The following is a 26354-nucleotide window of genomic DNA, read 5'->3' on the forward strand; positions in this document are numbered from 1 at the left end:
CTTTCCAAACAGAATTTAGAAGTTGGATTTTTTTGCATGTTTCCCTGGACTGACATATTCATTATCAAAGCAGATAAAATATTCTGGATTAGTTGAAAACAAGCATGCAGAGTGGATAGTGTGATTGCTCTACAAGTTTGGGCTAAAAATTTCAGGTTTGCTTTCTTCATGCACAGAGAGATGATTCTTCATTTTGTTAATACTACTATTAAACATTCAGATATTTTGTGAGACATGGATGTTTGTAACTGTTTTTGCAACACACCAATTTGCTTTACAGCTGAGAAGGTAATACACTAATACATTGTACATGCAACTGCTTACTCATATTTCAACTGGGAAATGAAAATGTAATGAAATAGAATTCCATTTTGATAGCATTGATTACTCTGTAGGCAGTTTAACTTTTCAAAACCATTTTCATAATATTTAGACCTGGTTCCACATCAAAGAGACTGTCTTAACCTGTATTAATTTTTTGTTAGAAATCTCTCAAGTGGCTTGACACTAACCACTGTTTCAGTGATAAGTAATACTGAGTGATGCAGCGTTAAGATGTGATTGCAACATAAAGTAAAAGCCACTTTGTTATAGCATAAAAAAAAAAAAAGAAAAAAAAAAAAAGTAGTAGAATTGATCTTGGAATGGTAGTTTGAGCTAGCTGCATTATAGGGCTACTTATATGCAATGTGATGCTGAAGAGGTACAAATGCCAAGCAGCTAAAATATATTCATTTCTTAGTATAAGGATTTTTTTTTGTGTTTTGTTTTTGTTGTTGATTTTATATATATAGCCAATCCTGCAAATTAAGGTCTGCTATTGCAGTTCCTCACCCAAAGTTAGTTATCACAATTACTTTATTCCTTATACATTTTGAAATTGAACTTTTACATATAAAACTGAAAACTTGCTCATTATGAAAGTAAACCTATGAGCCAGTTTGATAGACTGGAATGACGTACATACTTTGTCTACAACATTTTCTGCATAATATTCACACATCGGTGCTGATGGGTTGTTCCAGGTGTATGTTAGAAATCTAATTAGGGATTGGGGAAAAAATGTCAGATAAGTATTCCCTGAAATTCTGAAATTTGCCTTACAGATATATACTGTTCCTCATTTTTCAACACAATTTTTTGTTTTCAGTGATTAATAAAAATAAATAATAATAATTTAATATATTTTATTAAAATTAATATAATAATTAAATAATTAAATAATTTTTTAAAAACAGGCAAAACACTGAAGAATAAGGATAAAACATCTAAATTGCAAATTTGCAAAATTTCAAACAGTTTGGTATCTTCAAATTATCTTTATTGCACTTGTAGATGCAGTCCAATAGATCTGTTTGATTTCATAATTATTTTAGATTTTTGAAGCTTTGAGACATGTGGAACTTATATTTCATAAAGTGAGATGAATGGTGAAGTCTGATTTTTGTTGGGTTTTTTTGTTTGTTGGTTTTGTGTTTTGTTTTTTTGTTGTTGTTGTTATTTTTGCCATTCAAGTTAGCAACAGAACTGGCTGAAAAATACCATTATCTGCTGCATTGAGTATTTGATTTTCCTGGAGTAGGCTCCTTTTTTTTTTTCCCGTTGGCCAGAAGCTCCACTTTAAAGTCTGAACAAAGCCCAGAAATCTCTGTCTGACAGAAATGCAGATGTCTGTTTGTATTTTATAATACAAACAATCTAGCAGACATATACAATAAGACCACTATTTGATAAAATCCCCTTAAGGCTCTTGTACTCCATGAGTTTAGGGTACCCCATACATACTGATAAATTCTTGATTAATTTTTTTTTTCTTCTTTTTTACAAATTATCTCAGATGAAACATTCACTTCCTTTCTTTCAGGAGCTGATGCTGTGGAGGCCCAGTGTAAAAGATTTGAAGTGAGGTTAAGTGAAGGTGGAAGAGTGTTGTTTTCTGCAGATGAAGATGAGATTGTCATTGGAGCTGACAGACTGAAAGTAACAGGTATGGTAATTTTATGGTATTTAAATGAATATTAGCATTTTCCTTTCCTCACTTTAGTAATAATTAATCTAACAGTCATCTGCAAATATTTTCATCCACTGGAGAGAAGAATGTCTTCTCATCATCAGTGAGATTACTTGACCATTACTTGACTTGCAAAAGATATTGCATAATCTAAAAACTGAATTGCTATAAGGACAGATTTGAACTTAAGCTCCACAGGACCACCTGTGGAGGACCACCCGTTACCCATAACACAGTGATTTGGTTTTTATATGTTACCGTTAGTAAAGAATTGTTTTGTGGTAGTTATACCATTTGCTTAGGTAAATGGCTTCACAATGATAAAAATTATTGCTATATACCAATACTCTTGTTTTTTCTGTATTCAAAGTATCAGGTCTAACTTTTGTGTGAATCAAGGATGTAGTTTTACTTTAGGAGTCTTAGCTGAATTGTAGTAAGTAGAAATCTTCTCTTGACTTCAACATTTGTTCAATAGAACAAGAAATACAATTCTTATTGTAATATGCATACATATATGTATCTATCAGTAACCCATTTGATATTAGAAATATATTAACTTATGAAAACAAAAATCAGCTAGGTTTGCTTTAGATAAATATTTAAACTTTGATTAACAACATTAAAATAAAAAAGACAAAAAAAAAAAGATGATCTATCTACTCAGAGTCTAGAATTAGATTCAAAATTTAAATTTGCTTCGTCATTGATGGATGTGTCAAGTCTGTATTTGGGTATGCTGGAAGTTTGGAATTTGAAATATGAGCCTACTAATTTGAAAGTTCAATTGTGTAGAAAGTACAAGATGATTCTGCTTTTTTGTTTTGTTTTGATGATTATGATAAGATCCCTTTTTGGTCTGCAAAACATTACTAGCAAGTATAAGCCTTTTAATAAAATTATTAGGTAGTTCTACTTTAATGTAACACCAGATAAAGCATTAAAATACAGCAGGAAATTCAGGGTCAAGCTGAGACTGAACTTTTTTTATAGGCCTCAGAATGAATACAATTGTTGCTTGCCAGAATTTGTGGATTATTTTTCTTACCCTTTCATTCCTGTCTGATCTCTGTTTATCTCTGTAGCCAAACAATCTTTTTAATACTGCTAAACTAAAAGAAACAGTGTTCACAAACAGGCAGCTTACTGATGCCGCAGTATTCAATACAGTGATTTTCATCTATTTACTAAATGTGGTTTTAGGGGAAGCAGAAATTAATGTTTTGTTGACTCGGCATTTTTTCATAGATAGTAATTTTACAATAATGTGTTTAATAATAAAACATGAGAGAATAACTACAGTAACATGAGAAGTAATGTGAGAGAGTCATACTGGAACCCTATTAGGGTTCAAACTTGATCAGAGTATTAAGTTCTGAGAAAGTTAATCTTAAACATACAGGGGATTCCAAAGTGTCTGCAATAAGTTACAAATTAAAACATCTTACAAACAGCACAGAGGATTAGATTTCCTGACATTAAGAAATATGATCATATGTTGTAGATGTCATGGCAAATTTTTTAATCAGACTTCAAAACCAACTTCAGCAGCCATACTTGGGTACCCACAGCACCTGCTGACTTCAGTGGTATTAGAAAGTAGAACTAATGAAAATTTGTTTAGTGATGCTTGATATGGCATATAAGATTGTTCCTTGTGAAAAGAACAGGGTTTTCTCCCTAATTCTAGAATTACACCTGACCGTATGTGTGTTTATATTAAGCACAAAAGAAAAAACTATTTAAAAAAAAAAAAAGTCTAGGAAGGTCAAAGTTAACCTTGCTTTCATATAACCATTTGAGTTTCAGGGATTGCTGTGTACCAGTTGACTCCCACCAAAGAAACTTAGTACTAGAGTTGTTTGTACAAATAATTGATTTTCACTTTGTAGTTAAGATGAAAAATAAACAAATGTTAGGATTAGTTATTTTAAGGTTATAAAAATGTAGGCATAGACATTAATTTCTTGTTCACAAGAAAAGGGAAAAAAAGGGAAAGAGAAAACAAAATATTTAGGCAGCAACTAAATATAAAAAAATAAAATAAAAAAATGGCCATTGCATATTGGAAGATTTACTAGTTTCTAAGTATGTTCGTTTAAGTCAGAGAGTTAAATACAAATTATATGTCATTTAAATAGCCTAAAGTCCAACATTTATGTCATTTTCTTCAAAAAAATATGTTAAGTTATTTTGTAATTGTAATTTGAAAGAGTAATTTATTTTTTTTAAATCTCTTGAAAATTATTGTCTTCTGATGTATTTAAAAATAGTTTAATGAAGTTAGGATCATTCTTTCTTATCTCTGGATAATCATCTTGTTGTCTTAAAATCAGATTTCATTAGTAAACTATCTCATAATTAGGCTACGAAAAGTTAGTTTCAAAATTTTATGCTTTAGATCCATAAAGCCCAGTTTATGTTAGCCCTTCCATCATCTGTTAAGAGAAAAAAACATATATTCTACAGAAAGGAAGAGTATTAGATACATGAGCATTTCTGAAAGGCTTACACAGAAATCTCTCATATCCCAATTTCTGTATCCCTAAAATGCCTTTTTCAGCAGAAGTACTAATCTCCAGCCAAATATTAAAGCTGTAATGAGCTGTAAAACGCTTTACTGTTTACTTCAGTCTAAAGCTGAAATTATTTAAAATGGATTTCCAGGAGGAGACTAGAAGTTATATGATGCATGCAATCTCAAGAAAGTTATTTTAAAAACATCTCCCAGAGGGGTAAAATAAAAATCTTATCTTCATGGAAAGATAAAATAGCAAAACCTTTATTTCTAATTCTTTGAATTCTGTCCAAAGATTCTATGATACCTTTACATTCTTCAGCAAATACATGAAAGATTATGAGTCCCTGTGAGTTGCATCAATCAGACTGTATTACTCTGTATGACGATATGAATAATGAAATGTGGCAAGGCATCATAATGTCAAACATCGGTGAGATTTTATTTTAGTGCATTTTTCTCAAGTGTGTGTTTTGATAATCACGGTACCTTGGGCTGAATATAGGAAAAGAGTTGTGGAATAACAGAGAAAACAAAATATGTGTATCAGAAAGCAAAAATAAGCTGTACTTATTTGGGGATAAAACTATCGCATATAGTTATAGTACTACAATGAAAAGTTTTTCTTATTTTTTTCTTTATTTTCTTGCCTAGCTGTGAAAAGTGTCTCTTTGGAAACACTTCACTGAGTGGGTCTAATGAATGATGCATCCTGATAATTAATTTTCATAAGCATGCCCATTCTATGGGCATTTATAAACTGCTATGGCAATGTCAGACTTCTCAATTTAGAAAGATGCTTTTGTATTTCACTGCTCTAAAAAAATACTCTTTCATAAGACAGTATAAGAAATTCTTGATTAATAAGTAAATGAAGGATAAAATTTACATCTTCTCATCAGTTTTGTAGTATTTTTGTTTTTGTCGATTTTCATACAGTCAGTCTATTCCAGGGAGAAGGATACAGAAGAAATAAGCTAGTAATACAGATATATTTATATTTCCAAGATAAGAAAAATACAGTCAGAAATAGTACTTTTATTTTGTTTAAGAGGTGTTGCAGCAATTTATATCTTCCTTAATTATCTCTTTCAAATTAGGCAATTGGCTGATTGAATTTAGACTTCCGCTTATTCTTCCTTTTAACATTAATTTTACTTTTTTCTTTTATCTGTTCGTTTTTTTCTACTTTATCATTCAAGGAAAGGAGAAAGATAGTTCATTACTTACATGTAAGTAATTACAACAAATCTAAAGGTTCACCTTTTCCTTTTTGATATCAAACTATAAACCATCATTGAAAAAACAAATTTGCTTCAAATGGTGGTCATTAGTAACCTTGTGAATAAAAACATTTTAAAGGCTAGCTATCCAAAGTTTTTCTATGTGGCAGTGGTTTTGGACTGATTCTAACAGTTCTACCTTAACAGTAATTACCAGGGTGAATAAGAGGCTACAAAAGTAAACTGAAATCAGTATTCCAATTGAAGAAATAACAATTTCTTCTTACATAAGAGTGAATAATTCTTAAAAATTAAATCTCAAATTACAACCCCCACATAAAAGAATTATTTATGTGATATCACAAACTTCTACAACCTTTTTACTTTGAATTCTGAAAATTTAACCACATTCTTTTCAAGTTTTCTACAAAGATGTTTTTGGGCCCTTCTAATTCTGCTTTTCCTTATAATGATACAGCTTTTGAAAGCTCTTCTCATTGAAAAAGGGAAGAGAAAGGCATGATGAAATAAGCACATTGGCAAAGAGCAGGGAGATAAGCAGAAATAAGTGGCTACGTTTTTAGTGGATTCACAGGTTCCTTTCTGCATCATTGGCTATCCCTTATTTATTACCCTATCCAAATGAATGTACAATGTCTACAGCTTTTTAAAGTCATCTTTGCTCCCTCTGGAACTACAGAGCAAGAGTATCTCTTCGACTTCTGTTACCTTAATCTTAATGCAAAATTTTCTGCCCTAGCTATCTTTTTCATATTTCTCTTAATTGCAGTATGACCTTTTTTATATGTTGTTCTTGTAGAAGAAGTTGAAAACACTGCATTGGTGGCACAGGTGGGTATACAAGCGTATATTGAGATTTGGCTGTATGTCTAGCACAATACCCGAGCAATATGGTAACTTGATTTCTTACAGATATAAATCAGTTGCACTTGCACTTGTTGCTTTTCTATTAATAACGTCAAGGCAAAAATGGATTTACAAAATAAACCAGGTCTTCATTGGAAGCCATTGCTGTTCTGCAGTCAAATCCAGTTGTGTTTTCTAGAGGCCACAAACAAACTTTTTCTAAATAATACAGGCTAGATTGTTTGGGAAATGCTATTAACTTTTATGAAGAAGTAGTTTATTTTGTTTTCTATTACTTTCCGAACTGCTGGCTTATTTTCCTTCATCTCTTATTGCTGCTTATCTGAGTAGTGTGATCTGATTTAGCACAGAACCACAAGTCATTCCTGGATAAAGCTGAATTTTATTACAATGATAATTAATATTTTATCAGTAATATTTTCCTCTAAAAATAAAGAAGCTAATTAAATCTTGTTAGTTAATGTTTTACCAAGCTTTTAGTAGTAGCTCTATAGAGTACAACTGTTTCCATTATTTATTGAAACACCAAACTTTTCAGATATATGTAGCTCCATGTCTGTATTGTGTGAGCTGATATACCTACCTGAAGAGTGAGAATTGTAATAGCATTGAGGCTTGCACATGGCTGAAAAAGTTTGCAGACCATTGCAACCTCATATGAGCCTTGTCAAATAGTGAAGTTATGTAGAAAGATGGAAGTAAGAGGAAGATGGGAGGAGGCTTACTTCAGTTTTTATGGAAACCATCTGAGATTAGTAGTAGGGCACATGTAGGTTTAATCTATTTTGACACCAGTGTAGTGTCAGGGAAAAATCTATGAAATGCTGCCAATAATTTTCATTACACTTTTTTTGGTTTTGTTTGTTTTACATTACAGTTTATAAACATTAAAGTTTGTAATTATAAGGGATTCAGCATGGCTTTGATCAAATCTATATGCTCCATTGGATTAAAGATCAGAGCCTTGATGTGTCAAGGAAAACTTCAGAATATACCTCCATACTTACATTCTAATAATATTCTAATAATATCTGGAATTAACATGCAGGTAAGTGTATCAGTGCCTCAGTTTTGATTTTAAGATTATGTTGTAGGGCTGTGAGTCTGCAGGCAACTGAAATATAGAAGGGTCTTCCAGAGCAGTTAAAATGAAATGATAAAGTAGAAATATGGCTTATGGCTATAAAAAGGAAATATGACAGAAATATATATATGAATTACAAATTAGGTTGGAAAGATAGAAATAAAATATTTATTACAAGTACTGAAATGTAGAAAAATAAATGCTTATTTGATGTACATTGTTATGACAGTAGACGTATATCTAGTTCCTTCAGAGTCTGGCTAGGAATTTTGGTATGAAAGAGAAAGAAGATCTTGGATTTGCCATGTTCAGTTGGTAGATTGTCATTCAGGACAGATGGAGCTTGTAGTATGAATTTAAACAAGATGAAGAGAAACACTAAATCACTTTAAGCTTGCCTACACAGCCAAATTGTAAGTGACTGTAGTAAAACTATTGTATTTGATGTTGAAGTAAAAACTTAAAACTTTAAGTAGATATGCCAGACTCTCAGGATCCTGACAACTGAATAAAGTAGGATCAGCATCTGTCTAACAAAAACGCATTACATATATAGAACTTCTACTTCCCCAGTTATGAGCATAATAATGTGTACCCCAAAATGTAATATTGTGTTGTATGTAGTATTGAGTGAATAAGATTTCAGATAAGCTTATTTAGATATCAAGGAATCACTTCATCTCCAGACTTTTCTGTGTGAGAGATCAGAATGAAAGGTATTATTACTGCAGGAGTCTGAAAACTTGGCAACATATTAACCTTTCAGGGCATTCCTTTCAAGGAGCAACTGTAGAGTTGATTTCTTGCAGATGTACCTGAATGCCAAAACTGAAAGTTTTGTAGGCAAGTTAAAAGTGGTGAAACTAACTAAATAAATTACTTATCCATGACATTGCCCAGATACATTTTTACCTTCTTGTTGAACATAGAATGCATCCCCAGCCATCTCAGATTGCAGTCAGTATGTGCTTACATCAGCCTGCAAGTGCATATGTAGATTGTTGGAGATCTGCAGTTACCTAAGGATAATGGCAATTTGTTTGCAAGAAAAAGATTTTGACTTTTGTCAGTTTAAGAAAAACATGCTAAGGAACACAGTGACTGGACTTAATAAAAGAAGTTTCTCTGCAAAGGAAGTAGATCCAAAAGGAGATAAATGTGCAGACAGCTCTGTGGACCTGGCAGCCCAGGAAAATACAGTCAGTTTGCTACAGCCATTCTACTGAGAAATTTTCAAGGTTGTGCTCTATTGACGGAGACAGCATATAATCAGGTAAAAGAATGGAAAAGATTAAAAACAAAACAAAACAGCAAAACAATACTCTCCTGAGGGGAAAATCATCCCCTACCTGGCTACCCAGAGAGTCATTTTTTCTGTAACCTGTTCTTTCTGAATGGCTCTCCTTCCATCCTTCCATATTCAACTGTTTTTTTTGGGGTGGGGTGTGGGGAGAGGAAATATTATCAGTTATAAAAAAAAAAAAAAAAAAAAAAACATGGACTATAACCTGTTTTATTCAAAGCTGCTGGCAGAACTTAGCCAGCAGCTTCCCTAAGTTAGTGAAGAGACTATTTGCTCAGATCGAGTACAGGAATACATGACAATATTGATAAAAAGACTGATTCAAACTTCCAGATTGAATCTGTCTTCTGGTTAAACCTTTGACATCAAGCATAAGGTATTGGATATTTGTTGCCAATCTAAGAATGAAGACTTTTGAAAACTTTCAATAGGTGTAATCATATCCGCAGTCATGTTGCACATTCCCTGTTGAATGACTGTGCCAGAGTTCAGAGATCTAATTTACAGCAATTCCAGTTTTCATGGATCTGAATGGTATGATAACAGGCAAGACCATGATTACATGGTCTGTATAAGTGCTAGAGTCCAGTAGAAAATTGTCCCATTATTAGTAAACTGAAGTAATTCTTAAACCAGACCAAACCAACTAATTTTGAAACAAACACTAAACATTCAGAAAGGTTCGATAAAGGAACTGGATATGAATTGGATTCAGATTTTGTAGTAACATTCCAGGTCTAAAAACCTGAGTTAAACTTGACACTTGCATGCCCTCAGGCTTTGGTAGATTTGAAAATACACATTTAAATTACAGCAGTCAGACCCATCTCTATTTTTAAATATAGCTACCCACAGGAGGGAAAGGTGAATCATAAAGGAGCTCCTGCATTCCCACTTTTTTTTTTTTGCCTTAAAATACTTTCTTGTGATTTATTACTGCCGGGGGGGGGGGGGGGAAGGAAAAAGGGAAAAAGGAGTGTTGAACGTAAGGGTCAGGCTGCAAAGCACTATAGGATTTAGGTTCAACCAAAAGGGTATTTGAAAACAATATGATAATGAAAGTGCAGACCAAGAATACCTTGCTTTGTCCTGGAACAGTATTCTAGTTAAATTCTGGGAAGAGGAGCTCATTTAAATTTCAATTTGTGAAGCTTTTGAAACAAGAGGAATTCTATTACATTTTAGAAAATATTGCTAGCATCCAACTTTTTCCAAAAAAATACACAGTAGTTCCTCTTATTGTGCTTCATGTAATACATGTCTGAACTGCACTTTGTTTTCTCTGAATCCTATGTGAAGCCACTATAGAGTGGCTTTTATTTGGGAGGGGGGGGGGGCGAGTGGGCTTATCTAAATGGCAAAATTTTTATCCAACGTTCACTATGAGTTAATGTAGTTAGTAGGCATAAATTGCATAGTGCAATTATATGAGAATATGTCATAACATAAACTATACTTCCAAAACGTATGTCAGTGAACTAAATTTAGGTAGAAAGCAACTGAAAGGATAAATACAGAAATTTAAGTTGATTCTAAAACAAAGACATATAGATTATTGGGAGTGTTTTGTTGTTGAATAAGCACGTTTCTGCGTTCAAAGTTTAACTGTATTTTTTACCTTAAATGTTCAAAATATGACATACTGCAGGGTGATCTTTGTCTCTCTTCTTTCTCTGTATATGTACAAACAATGATTCCAGTAAAATGAATAAATGAAAACTATATATATATACCCATTTTTCTGATATGGAAAAGATGCTAAGCTGTTAGCAGCATAGTCTGTAATTTGTATTTCTGACTTTGGTTCATGACACATTGCATGACATTATTGAAGTATTCACAGGAAGGTACTTTTTGAATCCATGGCAATCACAGTTCAAAACAAAGCTTTATTCAGAGGAGAAGTTAGCACTTTTCCAACAGTAACACTTTGGACTTCACTATTATCCATAGATATTTATAAACCAGGTATGCAGGAAGAGCTTTGAAAAATGTAGATTCAAATTATTTTTGCTCTGCAATATATCTCAAAGCTTATTTACAGCAAATTCCTATAAGCTTGGAATAATTTCACTCATAGGAAGCCATTCCAGAAAAATAAAATCAAATCTCTTATAAAAATATGGCCTGCAGCCTTCAGCCTACATTGAGACTGTAAATTCCTGTCCTCATTGTGGCTAATGACAAGTTTACATTTCACAGTGTCTGACAGCATTAAATTCAGCACACCAACACACAAACATAATAAGCCATTATTTTGGATATAGTAAAATATCATCAATGTATATAAGCCTTTGAATAAATATTAGAATTAAAAGTATAGAACAACATGAGTTTGCACAAAGTGCAGAAATACTAAAGTGCATAAGTATGTATAAAGATGAAGTGTAGACAGAATTATAGATAAAAGTGTATAAGGATTCCGAATGGGTAATGTAAATTCCAGAAATAAGACTAGCAAAAATCAACATAAATAAATAAAAGTGTATGTGATAGGAATCATCTCATAAAAGCAAAACCCTTAATATTTAAGCAGAAATGGATGCATCTAAAGAATGTATAACTGCTCTGAGGTTCAGAACGCACATGGAATTAGTTCTCATAGGTAATAATGAAAGGGCGAAGATGACAATGTAAAGGTAATAATGAAAGGGCATGTGGTAATATTGACAAGAATACCAAAAAAGTGTATACAGGAGAAGCTTTTTTATAGGTGAAAAAATAAATAAATAATAAAATAATAAAAAAAGTCTAATGCACAGGATCTGGCAATAGCGTTTTAGAATGCTTGGGGGCCTCTTGTCTGCTTTGACTACTGAGACGTGCATCTTTTAGGAAAAAATATTGGTAAAAATGCAGGCTATACAAAAGATTTATGGATTATAAGGATGACAGAGTCTTGAAAAAGTAATGTAAGAAGAGTAGTTAATCCATGGGAAGGAAAACTCTGATAGGGCAGCCACCATATTAAAAGAACATCCCCTCTTTGAAAGTTACAGGAAAACACAATGACAAAGCAAAATTAAATTGACTTCTGGTGGTCAGATTTGAAATTGCAGAGAATTTGTAAGACTTACAGGAATCCTCAAAAAAAGTTAGGAAGAATTTTGGATCGCAAGATGAATTGAGAACATCATGTGATGCAAGAAAGTCAAATATCATGCTGGAGTGTATAAACAAGCCTGAAGATTTGCTTAATTCTACACTGGCAAGGTCCTATCCAAAGCATTTTGTCCAGTTTGGCATAACCATTGTTCAGTAAATAACTGGACAAAATCCAAAGCCATGAGATTGATTAGTTGTTGATGTTGCTGTTCAGCTTGAAGAAAAGAGTATCAAAGGGAATATGATAACAGTCTTGAGGCCTTGAAAATCAGCCTATTGAAAAACAAGGAATCCTCTCTATCTGTAAAAATAAAAGTCTTTTTAATGCAAAAAAAAATAATAATAATAATAGTGAAACACTGGAGTAATTTAGCTGTAGAGAATGTAGAATTTCATCATTTTGTTCCACATAATTATGCCAACAGCTTTTGAGGATGAGATGGTTGATCCTGATTTAGTTTTGAACTTAATGATCACAGCAAAGAATAAGCCTTAGAGGAGATCAAATTTTTATTATTATTTTTTTTTATCTCCAGTAACAAACCAACTAATAAGAATTCAATAAAATTCCTTCTTTGTAAACTTAGCAGCAGTGTCCTCTTTGCAGCTATTACTAGCACACTTCTCACAAGTCTCTGCTTGTTTAAAATAAATCTTCTTTGTGTTAATTTTAAATGTTGCATGTGGTTCTACAATCCACATAGAATCTTTTAATTTTAAATAATTTTTACTGCTTCATATTATTTATTATCTCATTTTAATACATTATGACTAATGTTTTGGGCTTTGCTGAGCTCTTATTTATCAGAACAAACTAAAGGAACCCTACCTCCCACTTGAATTTATTCAGTAATTATTAAAAAAAAAAAAGTTTCTTTCCATTAAAAAACAGGAATAATTTTGTGGGAGAATAATTTAAAGTTGATACATGGAGTGTCCATATTATTTGCTAACAATTTATAGAAAATGTGAAAATAATAAATTATATGAGCTTTTATTCAGAAACAGTGAGTGTTGCAGACAATTTAGCAAGGTCATTTAGGTTTCAGTAATGTCTAGAAGATAGCAGTATAGCAATATTCTGCTGTTCTACCTACAATACTCATAGAAGAGTCAGAATTTTGGTTGAAATTTACACTAGAATAATTCTAACTAACGTGTTAGTTTTACTTATGCTCTTTAAGTTTTTTTATATTTAATAAAACATATGGTAGAACAAAATCAAGCTGGGAGTGTACAAAAAAAAGATCAGTATATGCATTTGCACCCAGCTCTACCCATTTCTCTCTCTACTAATCATTCATGAAGCCTATAAATTACAAAGCACTCATTTTGACTTTTGAATGTATTTTTGTTCAAACTAACTATAATTTCCCTTATTCTATTTTGCAATTTAAAAGAATAGCAAATAATTTATTTCTTAAGATTTTCCTTATCGTTAATTATAGCAATACTGATGTCTCTTTGTAAATAGCATAATGGCAGTTCTCTGAGAGAACTGGGATAGCTCTCCTGCTATAGAAGGAAGGTTATGTGCTCTGCACCAAGGTCCAGCAAGTATTGTTTGTACGGCCAGCACCTACTTGGATTTCCCTGCTGCCTTTCAGCATATGAGACAGAGACAGGCTTTCAGGGACAGGCTAGAAGCTTACCAACTTGAATGTCTGCATCATTTCATCTAGGCTTAATGCTGTTGCTCTGCCTTGTTCCAACGAAGTCCTTCAGCATTCCCATCCCACCCACAAGTCTGTTGACTATTTGACAAGTCTATTCAGTCTATCGTCTATTATCAGTCTACTGACAGCTTGATTATTTCTGTTACTTACAGCTTTATTTCTTTACCTTGTGAATGCTTTCGTTTGTTAGAAGAGTTGTCATTAAGATGAGCACAAGTCTTTCAGATAGAATAGAACTTCATTACCTACTACCATTCCTATTCCAAACTCTTCTGTCAGCCAAACCAGGTTTTCAGAGCAGGCACTGCTCCAGTGGCAAGCCTCCTCCTTCTGAGATCTGATCATCAGACAAGCATCTTAAGGTAAGTCTAAACAGTATACTATACATGGTTACAAATAAGTTTTTCCCTTGCTTGAAGTCTAACGGCACCATCCAGCATATATGGTCTTGAGACTGGAAATTGCATTGGTGTAGCCCCTGAATGGACTTTCTAGATCAGACCAAGCATCTTTCTTGGAGAACACCTTTCAATTGCTTTAGACCTCAACTGATCAGTTCTGTTAAGGAATTCATCTCTTTATTCTTTCCTCTTTCTTAGAATTTAATTCCTAGATTTGAGAGTTACTTGGTTATTTAGGCCATGATAGGATGAACACAACAGTGACAATAATTTTATAGTCATGGGACTGATCTAAGAACCCCTGACAGCATAGCTTCTTTCTTTAAATGTATGAATAACGCCAGGCTCAATTAATTTCCTAACAATAGAAGTAATATACTTTTTTAAAGTCACGTTAAGCAGTTCCACTGCAGAAATGTGTGAGTTTTCCATTGTGAAACTTGTAAACATAGTGCATTTCTCTAGTTTTTAATTCTTGTTTGAGTAAATAATTCATGATGGTGCTTTGGTTATGATTACTTTGTTGTGACCTGTTAAGATTCAAAATGCAAGCTATTTTGACATGCATTAGAAGTATGTTTGTTTCATTATTGAATAAGCTTAATCCTGGGAATTTAGTTGCCCATGCAAAACCTGTAATTAAAATACCAAGATGTATTTTACCGTACTCATTTTCAAAACACTGTGATCGCAAACATTCTTTTCAGTAAAATAATCCTATAGAATATTTTTATCAAAGCAAATATAAAACTTCTCCATCCTTGCAAACCCCCATCAAGGGAAAGGAACCTGGAGCTTGACATCAGTTTAGGGCTTTCCTCTTAATTGTTTAGAAGCAAGAATGAGCCTTGAGCAAATGAATTAAATTGACTTCTAAGTTCATCAGAGCTTTGTACTTAGACTGGACTCATCAGTTAACTAGTCTGTATTTCTGCAGGTTTGCTTTTTTTTGTTTGTTTATTTGCTTGCTTGCTTGCTTTTTGTAGCAACTATGAATGACGCAGGTTGTTATAAATTTTTCTCACTCATGGTATGTCATTTTAATTATCTCACTGATATGAACACATTTACCTTTTCCAGAACTCCGTTCTCTATCCTTTGGATTTGAATCTGCAAGCATTCTGATACTAATCCTACAATGCATGTGTAGAATGAATTTTGGTCTTGTGAGTTGTACAACTGAAGCTAAAACACAATGAGGAACATTGTGTTTGGAACAATGTGTTCTGGACTAGAGTAATAAATAGCCACTAGGATCATGGCTGAGTTTTATTGAGTCACTTGGTTTTTCCTTCTGTAGTAATTATCATTCCCATTTGTTTTAAATTTATAAATAATTTAAAAAGGACCTCTTCCTATTAAGTATTTAAATTCTTTGCAGATAATTTATCTTTTACTTTTCTGCTGTGCTTATAAATGAATCTAGTAGCATATATTTTATGTTTGACACATTCCTAAAAGGCTTTATCATTCATTTCATTGTCCATCATTTCTAATTTTTATTATTTTTTCCAAAAGTTTTTTCTTTTTAAAATTATAACTTTATATTGTACATTTGTGCATAACACACACACTCATGCACACACAAATGTCTTCCAGTTCTTCCAGACAGTCTTATTTCTTTACAAATTCCAAAATGTCATTTAGCTCAAGTGGAGACGTTTCCCTTAAGATTTTTCCCATCCTCATTCCAAAAACAATCTGATAGTGTGATAGAAGTGACAGGCAAGTACCATAGCTTACATCGCTTACAGTGTAACTAGAAATAGTGCTCTTTTCATGTCCTTTTTCTGCATCACTTTCTGCAAAGAAAGTGTGTTATGGTTGTCAAAGGTCTAGATACAGTACATGTAAAGCTTTCAAAGTACCAAGATACCACATGCCAAGACACGAGATGTATCCAAGATCAACAAAGCAAAATACTAGTGGTAGCAGAAGGCTAGATTCACTTGAAAATTTCTTTTCCTAGTTTATGGTCAAATGCATGAGTTGGAGTTGGTAGTTTCATCTGAAAGTCTTTTCTCATTAAACATCAAAGGGAAACACTTTTTCGTGAAATATTTATTTTCATATCAAGCAAACCAGCTGCATTATTTTTGCTATTTTTATCTTAGCAGAATTACCAAATGATGGACGATTTTTTAAATTTGTTTTTACACCCACAGTGTGGAGTAGAGAAAACCCAGTAGATAAAGCATACTGTGCAGAAAGAATATTTATCAACGAATTTGTTTCATGTTTGAGCTGTCAGGATTGTTTTCAGGCTTTTTATAGTTGCAGGTTTATTTCTTCTCACTGTAATTCTTGGTCTTGCCTGCCCAGTTTATATTTAGATTTCGGATGAAAGCTAAAAACCAATTAGAGCTTCAGAACTTAAACCTTTAATGAATTTTTTTTTCTTTATGACAGCTAAACTAGAAGTTTCTCAGAACAATTTCATTATGGAAAAGTATTTATGTGAAAAAATAGCATAGACATTAAGAGGAACTTTTGATACAAAACCTTTGAAAGGAAAAGGACAGAGTTGAGTACCCTGCTGAAAAGAAAAAAAAAAATCAACAACACTATTTACTGTGCTAAGATGTCTGAAGGGCAGAGTGAGAGTAAAGGACCAGGAAGATTGAATTTAAAGGAAATACATTTATTTGGAAGGTTTAAAAATATAAGAACAGAGGTCTTTCCAAATGAGGATCTTATCAGTGAGAGCTGGAAGACTGGATTGCTAATCGTTATAATAATTAATTGAATAATGCAAGAAAATAACTCTTAGACATGGACTGAAGAACATGCAAATTAAGAAAGGATTTCTTTTTGTTTCTTAAACTATCTCTAATGTGGTCTTTTGTTCATAGCTGGACATAGGAAATATGTTATTTCTGTAATTTTAACTTAAAAAAAGCTAAAGCAAAAAAAGTGATTTCAAGATAGCTGTCAAACTGCCTGACATTCTGTTCCCTAGACCTGACAGTCCTGGTGGTGCCTGGTGTTCAGTATTCTATTCTGAAAGCACCTGAATATAATGCAGCTTGGTTTCTAAGAGGATGTGAGCAACAGGTTTCTCTGGCAGCTGACCACACAGATTTTTAATGCAGAAATTAAGCCTTTCTGTGCTTTTTGCCAGACATTGCTTAGCAGCAAGGCAATTAAAAATGCTTAAGTCTTCTGGTGAATTTATGATAGGTGTATTGCAGAGTGATTTTTGAGTCTCTTTTGACTCACCAACAGTAAAAGAGCAAACACTAGCCTAGGGTTATGCCACAAGAGTCATGGCATAGCTTGGCTGTTTTGAGGCTTGCTGGGTAATCTGAATTGTGGTTGTAATTGGATTCCTAATACTGCTCCTTGGTGACTGTTGAGACCAGCACTGACAAATTACTCTGTGACAAGGTCAGTCCAATCTTGAATATGGAGTGGTAGACCTAGTAGTAAGTAAAACTTACCATAAACCCTCTTCCCACAGCCTCTGTAAGGTACATAGCGACTCTCTTGTGGTTCTTGCCTGCAAAACCTGTTGTGTCTTACTTTGAGAAAAGATGTTTATTTTGGCCAGCTTTAGTATAATGTAACATGCTATAATATCTTGTCCTTTACTTGCATAAAGCATGCTGTATTTTTGGTGACAAATAGAGATCATACATACAAACGTCATTGCAGTTAAGAGGTGAAATACATCTGCATCCATTTTGTTGCTAAATTAACTGCTTTGTGAACTTGAAGGTGAGAATATTCCTAAGAGACAAAAGTGTTGTTGTGCATTCACCGTCTCCATCATATCTACAGATATGAAATTGCAGTAAACACATTTACCATTTTGCTCTAGGAATGCCAGGCTATAATGTGCTATAATATATATAACTGAGTACTGTTCTAGAGAGGAACCCAGATAATTAATAAAGTGTGGGGAAAAGAAAAAAAAATAAAAATGCAGTTGTAATAGGTGATAATTAAGATAAGTAGTGGCAATATCAAATAGAAACTTCCTAACAACCTTGTGAAGAACTGACATTATAGCTTCATTTTATTTCTCATATTCTCATATTTGGAAAAACAACAACAACAAAAAACACAAGATGACTTTCAGTAATGGGAGGTACTAACACTTTTGTTTCGATTTGATTTAACAGGCACAAAATGCATTATATAAATGTATCTCCATTTCACCATTACAAAAATATGTGTGAGCTTTATATGATTTCTTCTCATGTTTTATTTTTTTCATGGATCAAAAAATTTTAAAGGCATTTCTACAGTGACTTTTCTACAGTGACTATATACTTGTATATGATAGACTTTTTCTGTGTGTGTTAGTGCCCTCTAGAGGGTAAACAAATGTATTTATCTAAATATTTGATTATAATTTATCACGGGCATCCTAATTGCTATACAGTAAAAATGATATAATAGATTTATTTTAAAAATCTCGATAATAGTCCTACTGTTTTGTGGTTTCCCTTTGCATAAATAAAACCCAAGTAAATTGTAAGAATGCAGCAGTAATTATCACATAATCATAACAATTCTTCATTATGCTGCAGCAATGGTAGAGAAAAGAAGCAAAGGCATATTATTGCACGTAAGCTTTCTTTGAAAATGTTCTTCCTCAGCACGTTTTCTATATTCGTTATCAAATCTCTGTGTGACAAGTAGAAAACTGGTGATTTTGTAGTCACACTCACATTCTGCAATGTAGATTCCAAAATCTTGAGATTGGGTTTTTGAAACCCCAGTATAGAACATAAAATCTCACTTGTTAGTAGATAGTGCTAATATTTCAGAAAAGCAGAATTATCATGGAAGGTCAAAACACTGAGAAATACAGAAATCTTATAGATACTGGGATCATATCGTTTAAGTATTTGACATTGTGATATCTGCTGCCTTTGAAATTCTGTTAACTTCCGACAGGAAGGCAGACAGGAAATAGAATATGGAATTGACATTCCAGCTTTTAGTAACACCATGTATGAATGTCACCTGTCTGTCAGAGCCTACCTTGGCAATTTGTTCTAGGTCCTCAGACAAAAAAGCAGCAGATATTTGTGACCTCACCATAAAGCCTAGATGCAGATCTAATTGCAAAGATCTAATTGTCACATGGCAATCCAGGTTTGTGTCCTTTGCCAACAAAAATAGGCTAAGATGAGTTGTCCACACAGTAAAAATTATCCTTGTATCTGAAAAAGCATTGATTTATGACTTGGGATATTCCATCTGTCAGCTTCACGGGTGTTGATCAGGTTCTTCTCATATATGTGTCTTTTCATATTTTCTAAAGAGATTATTGGTATATATTTGACAAAGCCAATAATCAAAATACTAAAAATGTGAAGTGAGTATAGCTCTGTATAGCTCATCTACCTGAAAACAAAAATTGCTTTACATCTTGAATTTTCTCTGATAGCTATATTCCTTTGAAACATTGAAACTATCTATCTTGAAAATAGGTTTTTCTTCAGGTTAAACTAAGAATTTCAAATTTGCTTTGCAGATCTTAAGAGCTTCCAGAAATAGCATCATTTCTCTCTGCAAACTGAGAGAAGACAGAAACCAGACAAAACTTTCTAGTTCAAAAGTTCCATGACAAAATGCCAAAAGTGAAAACAGTCATCGGCACATACACTGACATAATGTACATAATTTTTCTGGAGTAGAAAATGGTGGTAAAACAATCACCTGAAAGGTTACGGTCATTTTGTACACTTCTTACATGCAAAGAGATAAGAAAGGACAGAGGCAGGCAAAGTCTGGGAACACAGAATAAAATCATAAGTTGGATCATATTTTTTCACCCTGTTAAAATTATTGAATATCTGAGATGTAATCTTACATATCCTGAAATCAGAAAGAACCAGTGATTACGCAAGATAAGAAGAATTACGTTTAAAAAATAAAACAGATGATTCACAATCCTTGCATGTAAGGATACGTAACTCTAAACATTTGAGGTAAGCTTGCTCCTGTAATAGAAAGCATGATATCCAAACAAGCTGAAAATTACATGTCCCTACAAAACAACAAAATTTAGGCTTTGAAGTTCTTAAAAAAATTTCTAATTCTTTATCCAACAGTTGGGAGTTTTGCAGTTAATTTTGAGCGTTTAATAAAATCATAATTATTTTTGATTACAAAATTGGTTATATAATTGCAGATATATGTGCAGTCCTAACATATATTTGTGGTGACTTCAAAATTCATTAAGTGCATCTTAAGCTTGTCTTGAATACCAGATATGGCATGAAGCAGTTACCACTAAAGTAGAATCACAGAATCATTAAGGTTGGAAAAGACCTCCCAGATCATCTGGTCCACCCTACAACCAATGTTACCCACTAAGCGTCAAGTCCAACCTTTCCTTAAACACCCTATATATCTGTATAAGCATATATAAGCATCAATCAGTTCTAACACTAAGGGTGACTTAGATGACTTCTGATATATTTAAATTGAGATTTCCAACCAAGCTCTTCCAATGTGTAGATATAATTCAGGTATCTTGATGGTCAAATGTTAAAAGCAAAAGCTTAATTAGGTTGGGAAAATTGGTGTTCTTGTCTCGGTTCAGTATCAGTAGTTAACTAAACCTTAGAGATACCATTTTCTCATTTTTGGCTATAGACAAAATATAAATCATTTCTACTCCTAAGGTAGGCAACTAATGAGATGTTTAGAAATAACAGAGGAACTCCTGATAAATTCCTCTGAGCTTTGTACTTTTCAAAATCAAACCATTTAATTATGGAATATTATCTATGGAATATCAGCATTCTGTACAAATGCAAGACACTTTACTTGTAGTAAAAAATAATATGAAATGATAAGGTAATTCAGTTAGTCTTGAAGTTTAAGCCTTCATTTTGTACTTGGGAGATGCAAGTTCATGTCCCATTCTTTCACATCCTAGTTGAGTACCTTGGTTATCAAGCTACTGACTGTTCAATTGTCCTCTCTTTCATTGAATCGTTAATTTTTCATCAAGGAAACAGCTATTCTAATTTGTAACTGAATTAAGTATTCATTATAGTATAAGTCTGGGTTTTCCAAATCCTAGCGTTTTCTTCTAAAACCAAGTGGAAATACAGTCTCCCTTTTTGATTTATTAATTACAAAAATAATACAATGAAAATTCGGTTTTTGAATGTTGACAAGGACATTTTCTACTCTGCTTCCCACTATTGTGAAATTACCTACACCATTTTACAAGAAGAAAAAAAAATAATAATACTATGATAATAAACTAATTAGACTAATTATATGATAATACACTAATTGACTAATAATAATACAATGATAATAGACTATCATTGATATTTAGGAAAAAATGTTTTGTTTTTTTTTAGTAGTTATTTGCTGTGAAATTTAAATGTAAGGTTTAAATCTATTCATCTACATATAGCTTCTGTAGCTTTTCAGGGAGACTATCAATTCAAGCAGAATATTGTTAATCATTTTTATTTTAATATTTTTCTCTGATTTGTACTCTATGGGAAAAAAGTCGATGTCATGAAAATTACTGTTTTTTAAAACTTGTTATTTGTTTTGTTTTTCAATTATGTTTTTCAGTTTCATTTCAATTTTGAAAAAATACTCAGTTTTAATTTTAATTCGCAGCAGTTTTAGTTTATAATGACTTCCTTTTATCCAAGAAGTATTATTTAGAATATTCATATCCAATTATTAATTTAATTATGTTACTCCTATGCTCAGTTCAAAATTATTTATTGTTTTTTCAAATTGATTCACTTTTTCAGCATAGTAAACTATGCAAAATATTGATGTTGGATAAGGACCTATAAGCAAGTTAATGTTTGAGTTAACGAGCACATAGGCATAATCCAGTTTTATTTGCTTTGCAACATCTGCGTAGGAGGAGTCTTAACTGTACACCACTATTAAACAGTGTATCAAATGTTTGTACTCCTTGCAAGTTAACATGACTTGAGAAGATAAATGTTTGTTTCAATTTTTCAAGTATTTACTGGAGTTTGGATTTGCTTCGATCAAAAATTATTACACTGAAGATACAGAATTTTAATATATCAAGGAAGTCAGTCACATTTCTTACCAAAATGAAAGGCTTAGAACGTCTTTACTCTGGTAATGTTGCCATGTGAAAAATACTCATCAAACATTTGTAATGTTCAAGGTCTTTGAGTAATGAATCTAAATCATTCATTTCAAAAATTACTTTTAAATAATGACTTATCTCTGAAGCCTTCAATGCTCATGTTTTAGTCTACATATAAACAGCTGCATCTAGTCAAGACATACTACAACTTCCTGCCTGTATTATAATTCCTATGTGGCCATATCAATACCATAAATTCAAATTTTAGCCTTAGTCAGTTTTGCTTCTGAGAGACTCTGCAAGATTGAAAACCCAACAACCAGGCCAATTGTGTTTCCACAAAATAATCTAACTTCTTTCATTTTAGTTCTGTATTCCTCCCTAGGAAAAATCCAGTTTCATCATGCTTTTTTAATACAAGTATCTAGCTAAATTACATTCCCATCTCACCCACCCCTTCTTTTTTTAAAAAAATTAAAAATTAAAAAATTGAAAGCCTTGAAGAGCTGCACAATCAATGTGTGGTCCAGAAGCTGCATTCTAACTCCTTTAGGTCTCTAATCTGCCCAATATAATTTATAATAACTGGGCTTTTAATAAATAAATATTTTCTGTGGTCTTTCTGTGATCATTGATATGTCTAGACAAATGCCTCTGTGTTGTTTTTTTCAGTCTGGCAGTGGTCAACCTTTCCAAGGTCTTAGTGTTGAACAGTGGCTAGCTAATCCCACAAAGACACTTTTAGCTATGTACACATGGTGAATTAATTAATTATTAATTTTTAATAGGAATTAAACTCTTAGAATAAAAAGTCTATGTGTTCAAGGTCTCTGCAGTGGTAAAGCGATCTTGTTTAATTACTCATATTTCTCTGTGAAACCTTTGGATGCTTTAACTTAATGAATTTACAATGAGTTAAATGGCAAGCTTCAAAAATGATAAAAAAAAATTACAAATTCTTCTTTAAACACTGTAACTCAGAGGACAAATTGGCATTACAGCCTAACACTTGCATAATCGTAATACTTCATTGTATTGTTACTTGACGTTTCTGAAAAGCCTAGGGAAAGATCAAGGCAATAAGATTCAGCTGTGCCTGTGATGCTGCAGTGCTACATAATTTGTGCACATCAAAATGCTATGCAAATTCATTGTCAGCTCATCTGAGGTAATTTTCTTGCAAGAAGAATGTGAGTGGGATAATATATGGTTGATTATTCTCAGCAAAATAATTTATTAGTTTTTGATTCTTGGCATATCAACTCTTTAGCTTGTATTCTTTTATTCTTTTTGTAATATGCTTGGGTGCTGGTCATTTTATTTCAGTCAGTTATTAAGTCACTAAAAAGTACCAGTGTTGTTCTGTGAGCTAACTCATAAATCAAGAAAGGATCATTTGCTTGTTAGATAAATGACAAAATTTCTTCAGCATGCACATACATAAATGAATATAATCCAGTACCAAGTATCAACATTGTATTTCCATTGATTTTATGAAACTCATCATTTCCAAAAGGCTGAATTTCAGTAACCAGTAAATGGAGCAGGAATGAGTAGTTTATATTGGTCTCTCTGAATTCTGAATATACGTTTATTTTCAGTTTTGGTGGAAATGTGTGACTATTGCTTGGGCTGAAAGGATTACTTTGATCTGCTTTGTGTCAAAAAAGTGTATTTTAGATGTCTGGTGTTTATAAATCTGCTGTGCATAAGTAGGTTTCTCTATAAATACACTTCTGGCCTTTTTGCCTGACTGATGTTACTCCCTGAGATTTATCCAGCAAACTATAGAGACTGTTGTTCTTTGACCAAGACTTTGTCTTCACAGATGCTTCTTCCTTAGTGAAGTCTCATTCTTTTAATGAGTCTCATTCTTTTAACTCATTCTTTTCCACTGGAAGCTGGAGGTGGGAGTAATTTTATTCAGTTACACTTTGACTTTTGATTTTATATCCTTTACACGTACTCACTGCCCTTGCTATTTTATTTCCTCTGAAAGGTTCACTTTCTATAGCTATCCATTCTAACTCATGTTCCTTTGAATTCAGTTCCCTAACTACTTCCTTTTGAGCTGTACTTGAAAGGGCTTGAAGGTTCAAGTCTTTTTTTTTTTTTTTTTTTTTTAACCTTTGTCTCTGTCTAGAATTCCAGTCATCTCAAAGTAGGTCTTGGTTATGATTCTGTAGGTCAGGAATTACAATTATTTGTCTTATCATCTGTAAAAAAATAAACATTTTAACATTGAAAGTGATTAAGTACCTACAGTACATATCTTTCATTAAAAAAAAAAAAAAAAAAAAAAAAAAAATCCATGCTATTCATTTTGAATCCTGATTTTTATTGTTATATATATATTATGCACAAAAAAAAGTTTTTCTAGCACCATTTCCTAAGCAGTATATAACGTGATCTAACTTCTCATCAAAGCAATATAAAGTTGCTATATAATAAATTAAAAAATAAATAATACCTTCCTGTAGCTTCTCTGCTGTTTTGTATTTTTAAGTAATACTTAACAAGCTTACATGCCTCCCATTTTCTATATAGTTTCTTTCCATTTTTCTTGATCCTGTTACTTTACTGCTTGAAACATGTCAGTAAATTCTGTTTGGTTGATATTTCTCACTTTCCTTCCTAAATATGAGAGAATTATATATGCCTGCTTTCCTTCCAGTGTAAAGTAAAAAGGAGATGTTCTTCCTTGTTATTTTTTGATGTCATATTTTTTGAGCATAAAGTGTTTACTACAAAAGCAGTTATACCTGCAGTTTTGGGTGTGTGGAGAAAAAAACAAAAACATACATCTTCAAGTAGCAAAAGAAACACATCTGGTTTGGTTGGAATTTTATTTAACTATATCAGATTAACTCTACCTGCTTAGATTTTCAATCTTCTTGAACAAGATAATCTTTCTGTCCAAATTTCAATTTTGTAAGGGAGAAAACATCCTCTAATTTTTTTAAGAAATGCTGCTGAAAATAGGAGATGTTAACACTGGCTTAGAACCAGCTGTCATTTATCTTCTATTATTAGTCTTTCCCTAATATTATCTTTGGCACTTCTGATTGATTTAGTGTCTGACCCATCGCTATAGTATTGTTTTATGCATCTTTGTATTAATTCTGCTCTTCCAAATATTGCAGCTGTGGTCTTCTCATAAGACTGATATTCTGTGCAGTTTTTTGCATCTTCATATCCCATTTCCACCTTCAAAAATACAGAGTCTTTGGACTTGAAAATATTTAAATCTGCTGATTAAAGAAGTGAATGTGATCTGGATGTACCCGCTGATACACAGTGTTCAGGTCCACTGGGATTTTTTGCATGCCATTATGGATAGGGGTAAGATTTCAGTTTGGAGTAACAGAAATTAAGGCTATAGAGGCATGCTACTCCTATCCTTTAACGGTATCAGAACCGCAAGGGAAACATCAGGTTTAAAAAGCAGATCCTACACAGCACTCTGTGAATACTTTTAGGTATAAAGATGTGCTGCTTTTTCCTGCCTGTGGTTCTTCATAACATTTGAATGCCTAACAGCAGAGGTAGACTATTGCTGTCCATAAAACGGAAATTGAGTGATATAAATGACTGTTATGTGTTCAGTCTTTGTGTCTGAGAGTTAAGAGAAATACTGATTTTATAGTGTTATTCCCTATGTGCCACTTTCTTGAGTGTTCTATTACTTTAATAAAAAAAACTTGCTGTAATCATATGTATACTAATTTTTTTATTGTTGTTCTCTTTAAAAAATCATTACATTTAAAAATGAATTGTGTAGAAATATGCCCTTTTTTTCAAATAACTTCAGTGAATATTTCTCAGAGCCCTAAATCAAAAAGGATTTTTTTCAATGAAAAGTCTGTCATGTAACTACAAATATGAACTTTTCATATGCAGCTTGGGTCTGGTTATAGAAATTAAAATTCAGTAGAGAATAATTTCAGTCTTAGGAAATAGGAACCCATTTTTCTCTGTCTCGGATTTTGAGTGCCCAGTAGGTGGTATTCTTCCCCAGCACACACACTAAAAATGGACATTCCAAATAAGTCTCTTTGAAAAGCATTGCTGTCAAAGGGC

At 32.6% G+C, this 26354-nt stretch overlaps 1 protein-coding gene across 12 annotated transcripts in view; it reads left to right on the forward strand.

The window, feature by feature from the left end:
• Positions 1-26354, forward strand: part of SGCZ (sarcoglycan zeta) — a 449004-nt gene that overhangs the window by 388466 nt on the left and 34184 nt on the right. For all 12 annotated transcript variants that reach the window (XR_014692796.1, XR_014692797.1, XM_084518527.1 and 9 more), the window contains one exon: positions 1865-1987. Coding sequence is in view for 10 of the 12 variants with exons in the window: in XM_084518527.1 (XP_084374653.1) it covers positions 1865-1987 (123 nt within the window). In the remaining 2 variants the exon portion in view is untranslated. The remainder of the gene's footprint in view (positions 1-1864; positions 1988-26354) is intronic.

The sequence above is a fragment of the Aythya ferina genome (genome assembly GCF_964211825.1).
Source record: "Aythya ferina genome assembly, chromosome: 4".
NCBI lineage: Eukaryota > Metazoa > Chordata > Aves > Anseriformes > Anatidae > Aythya > Aythya ferina.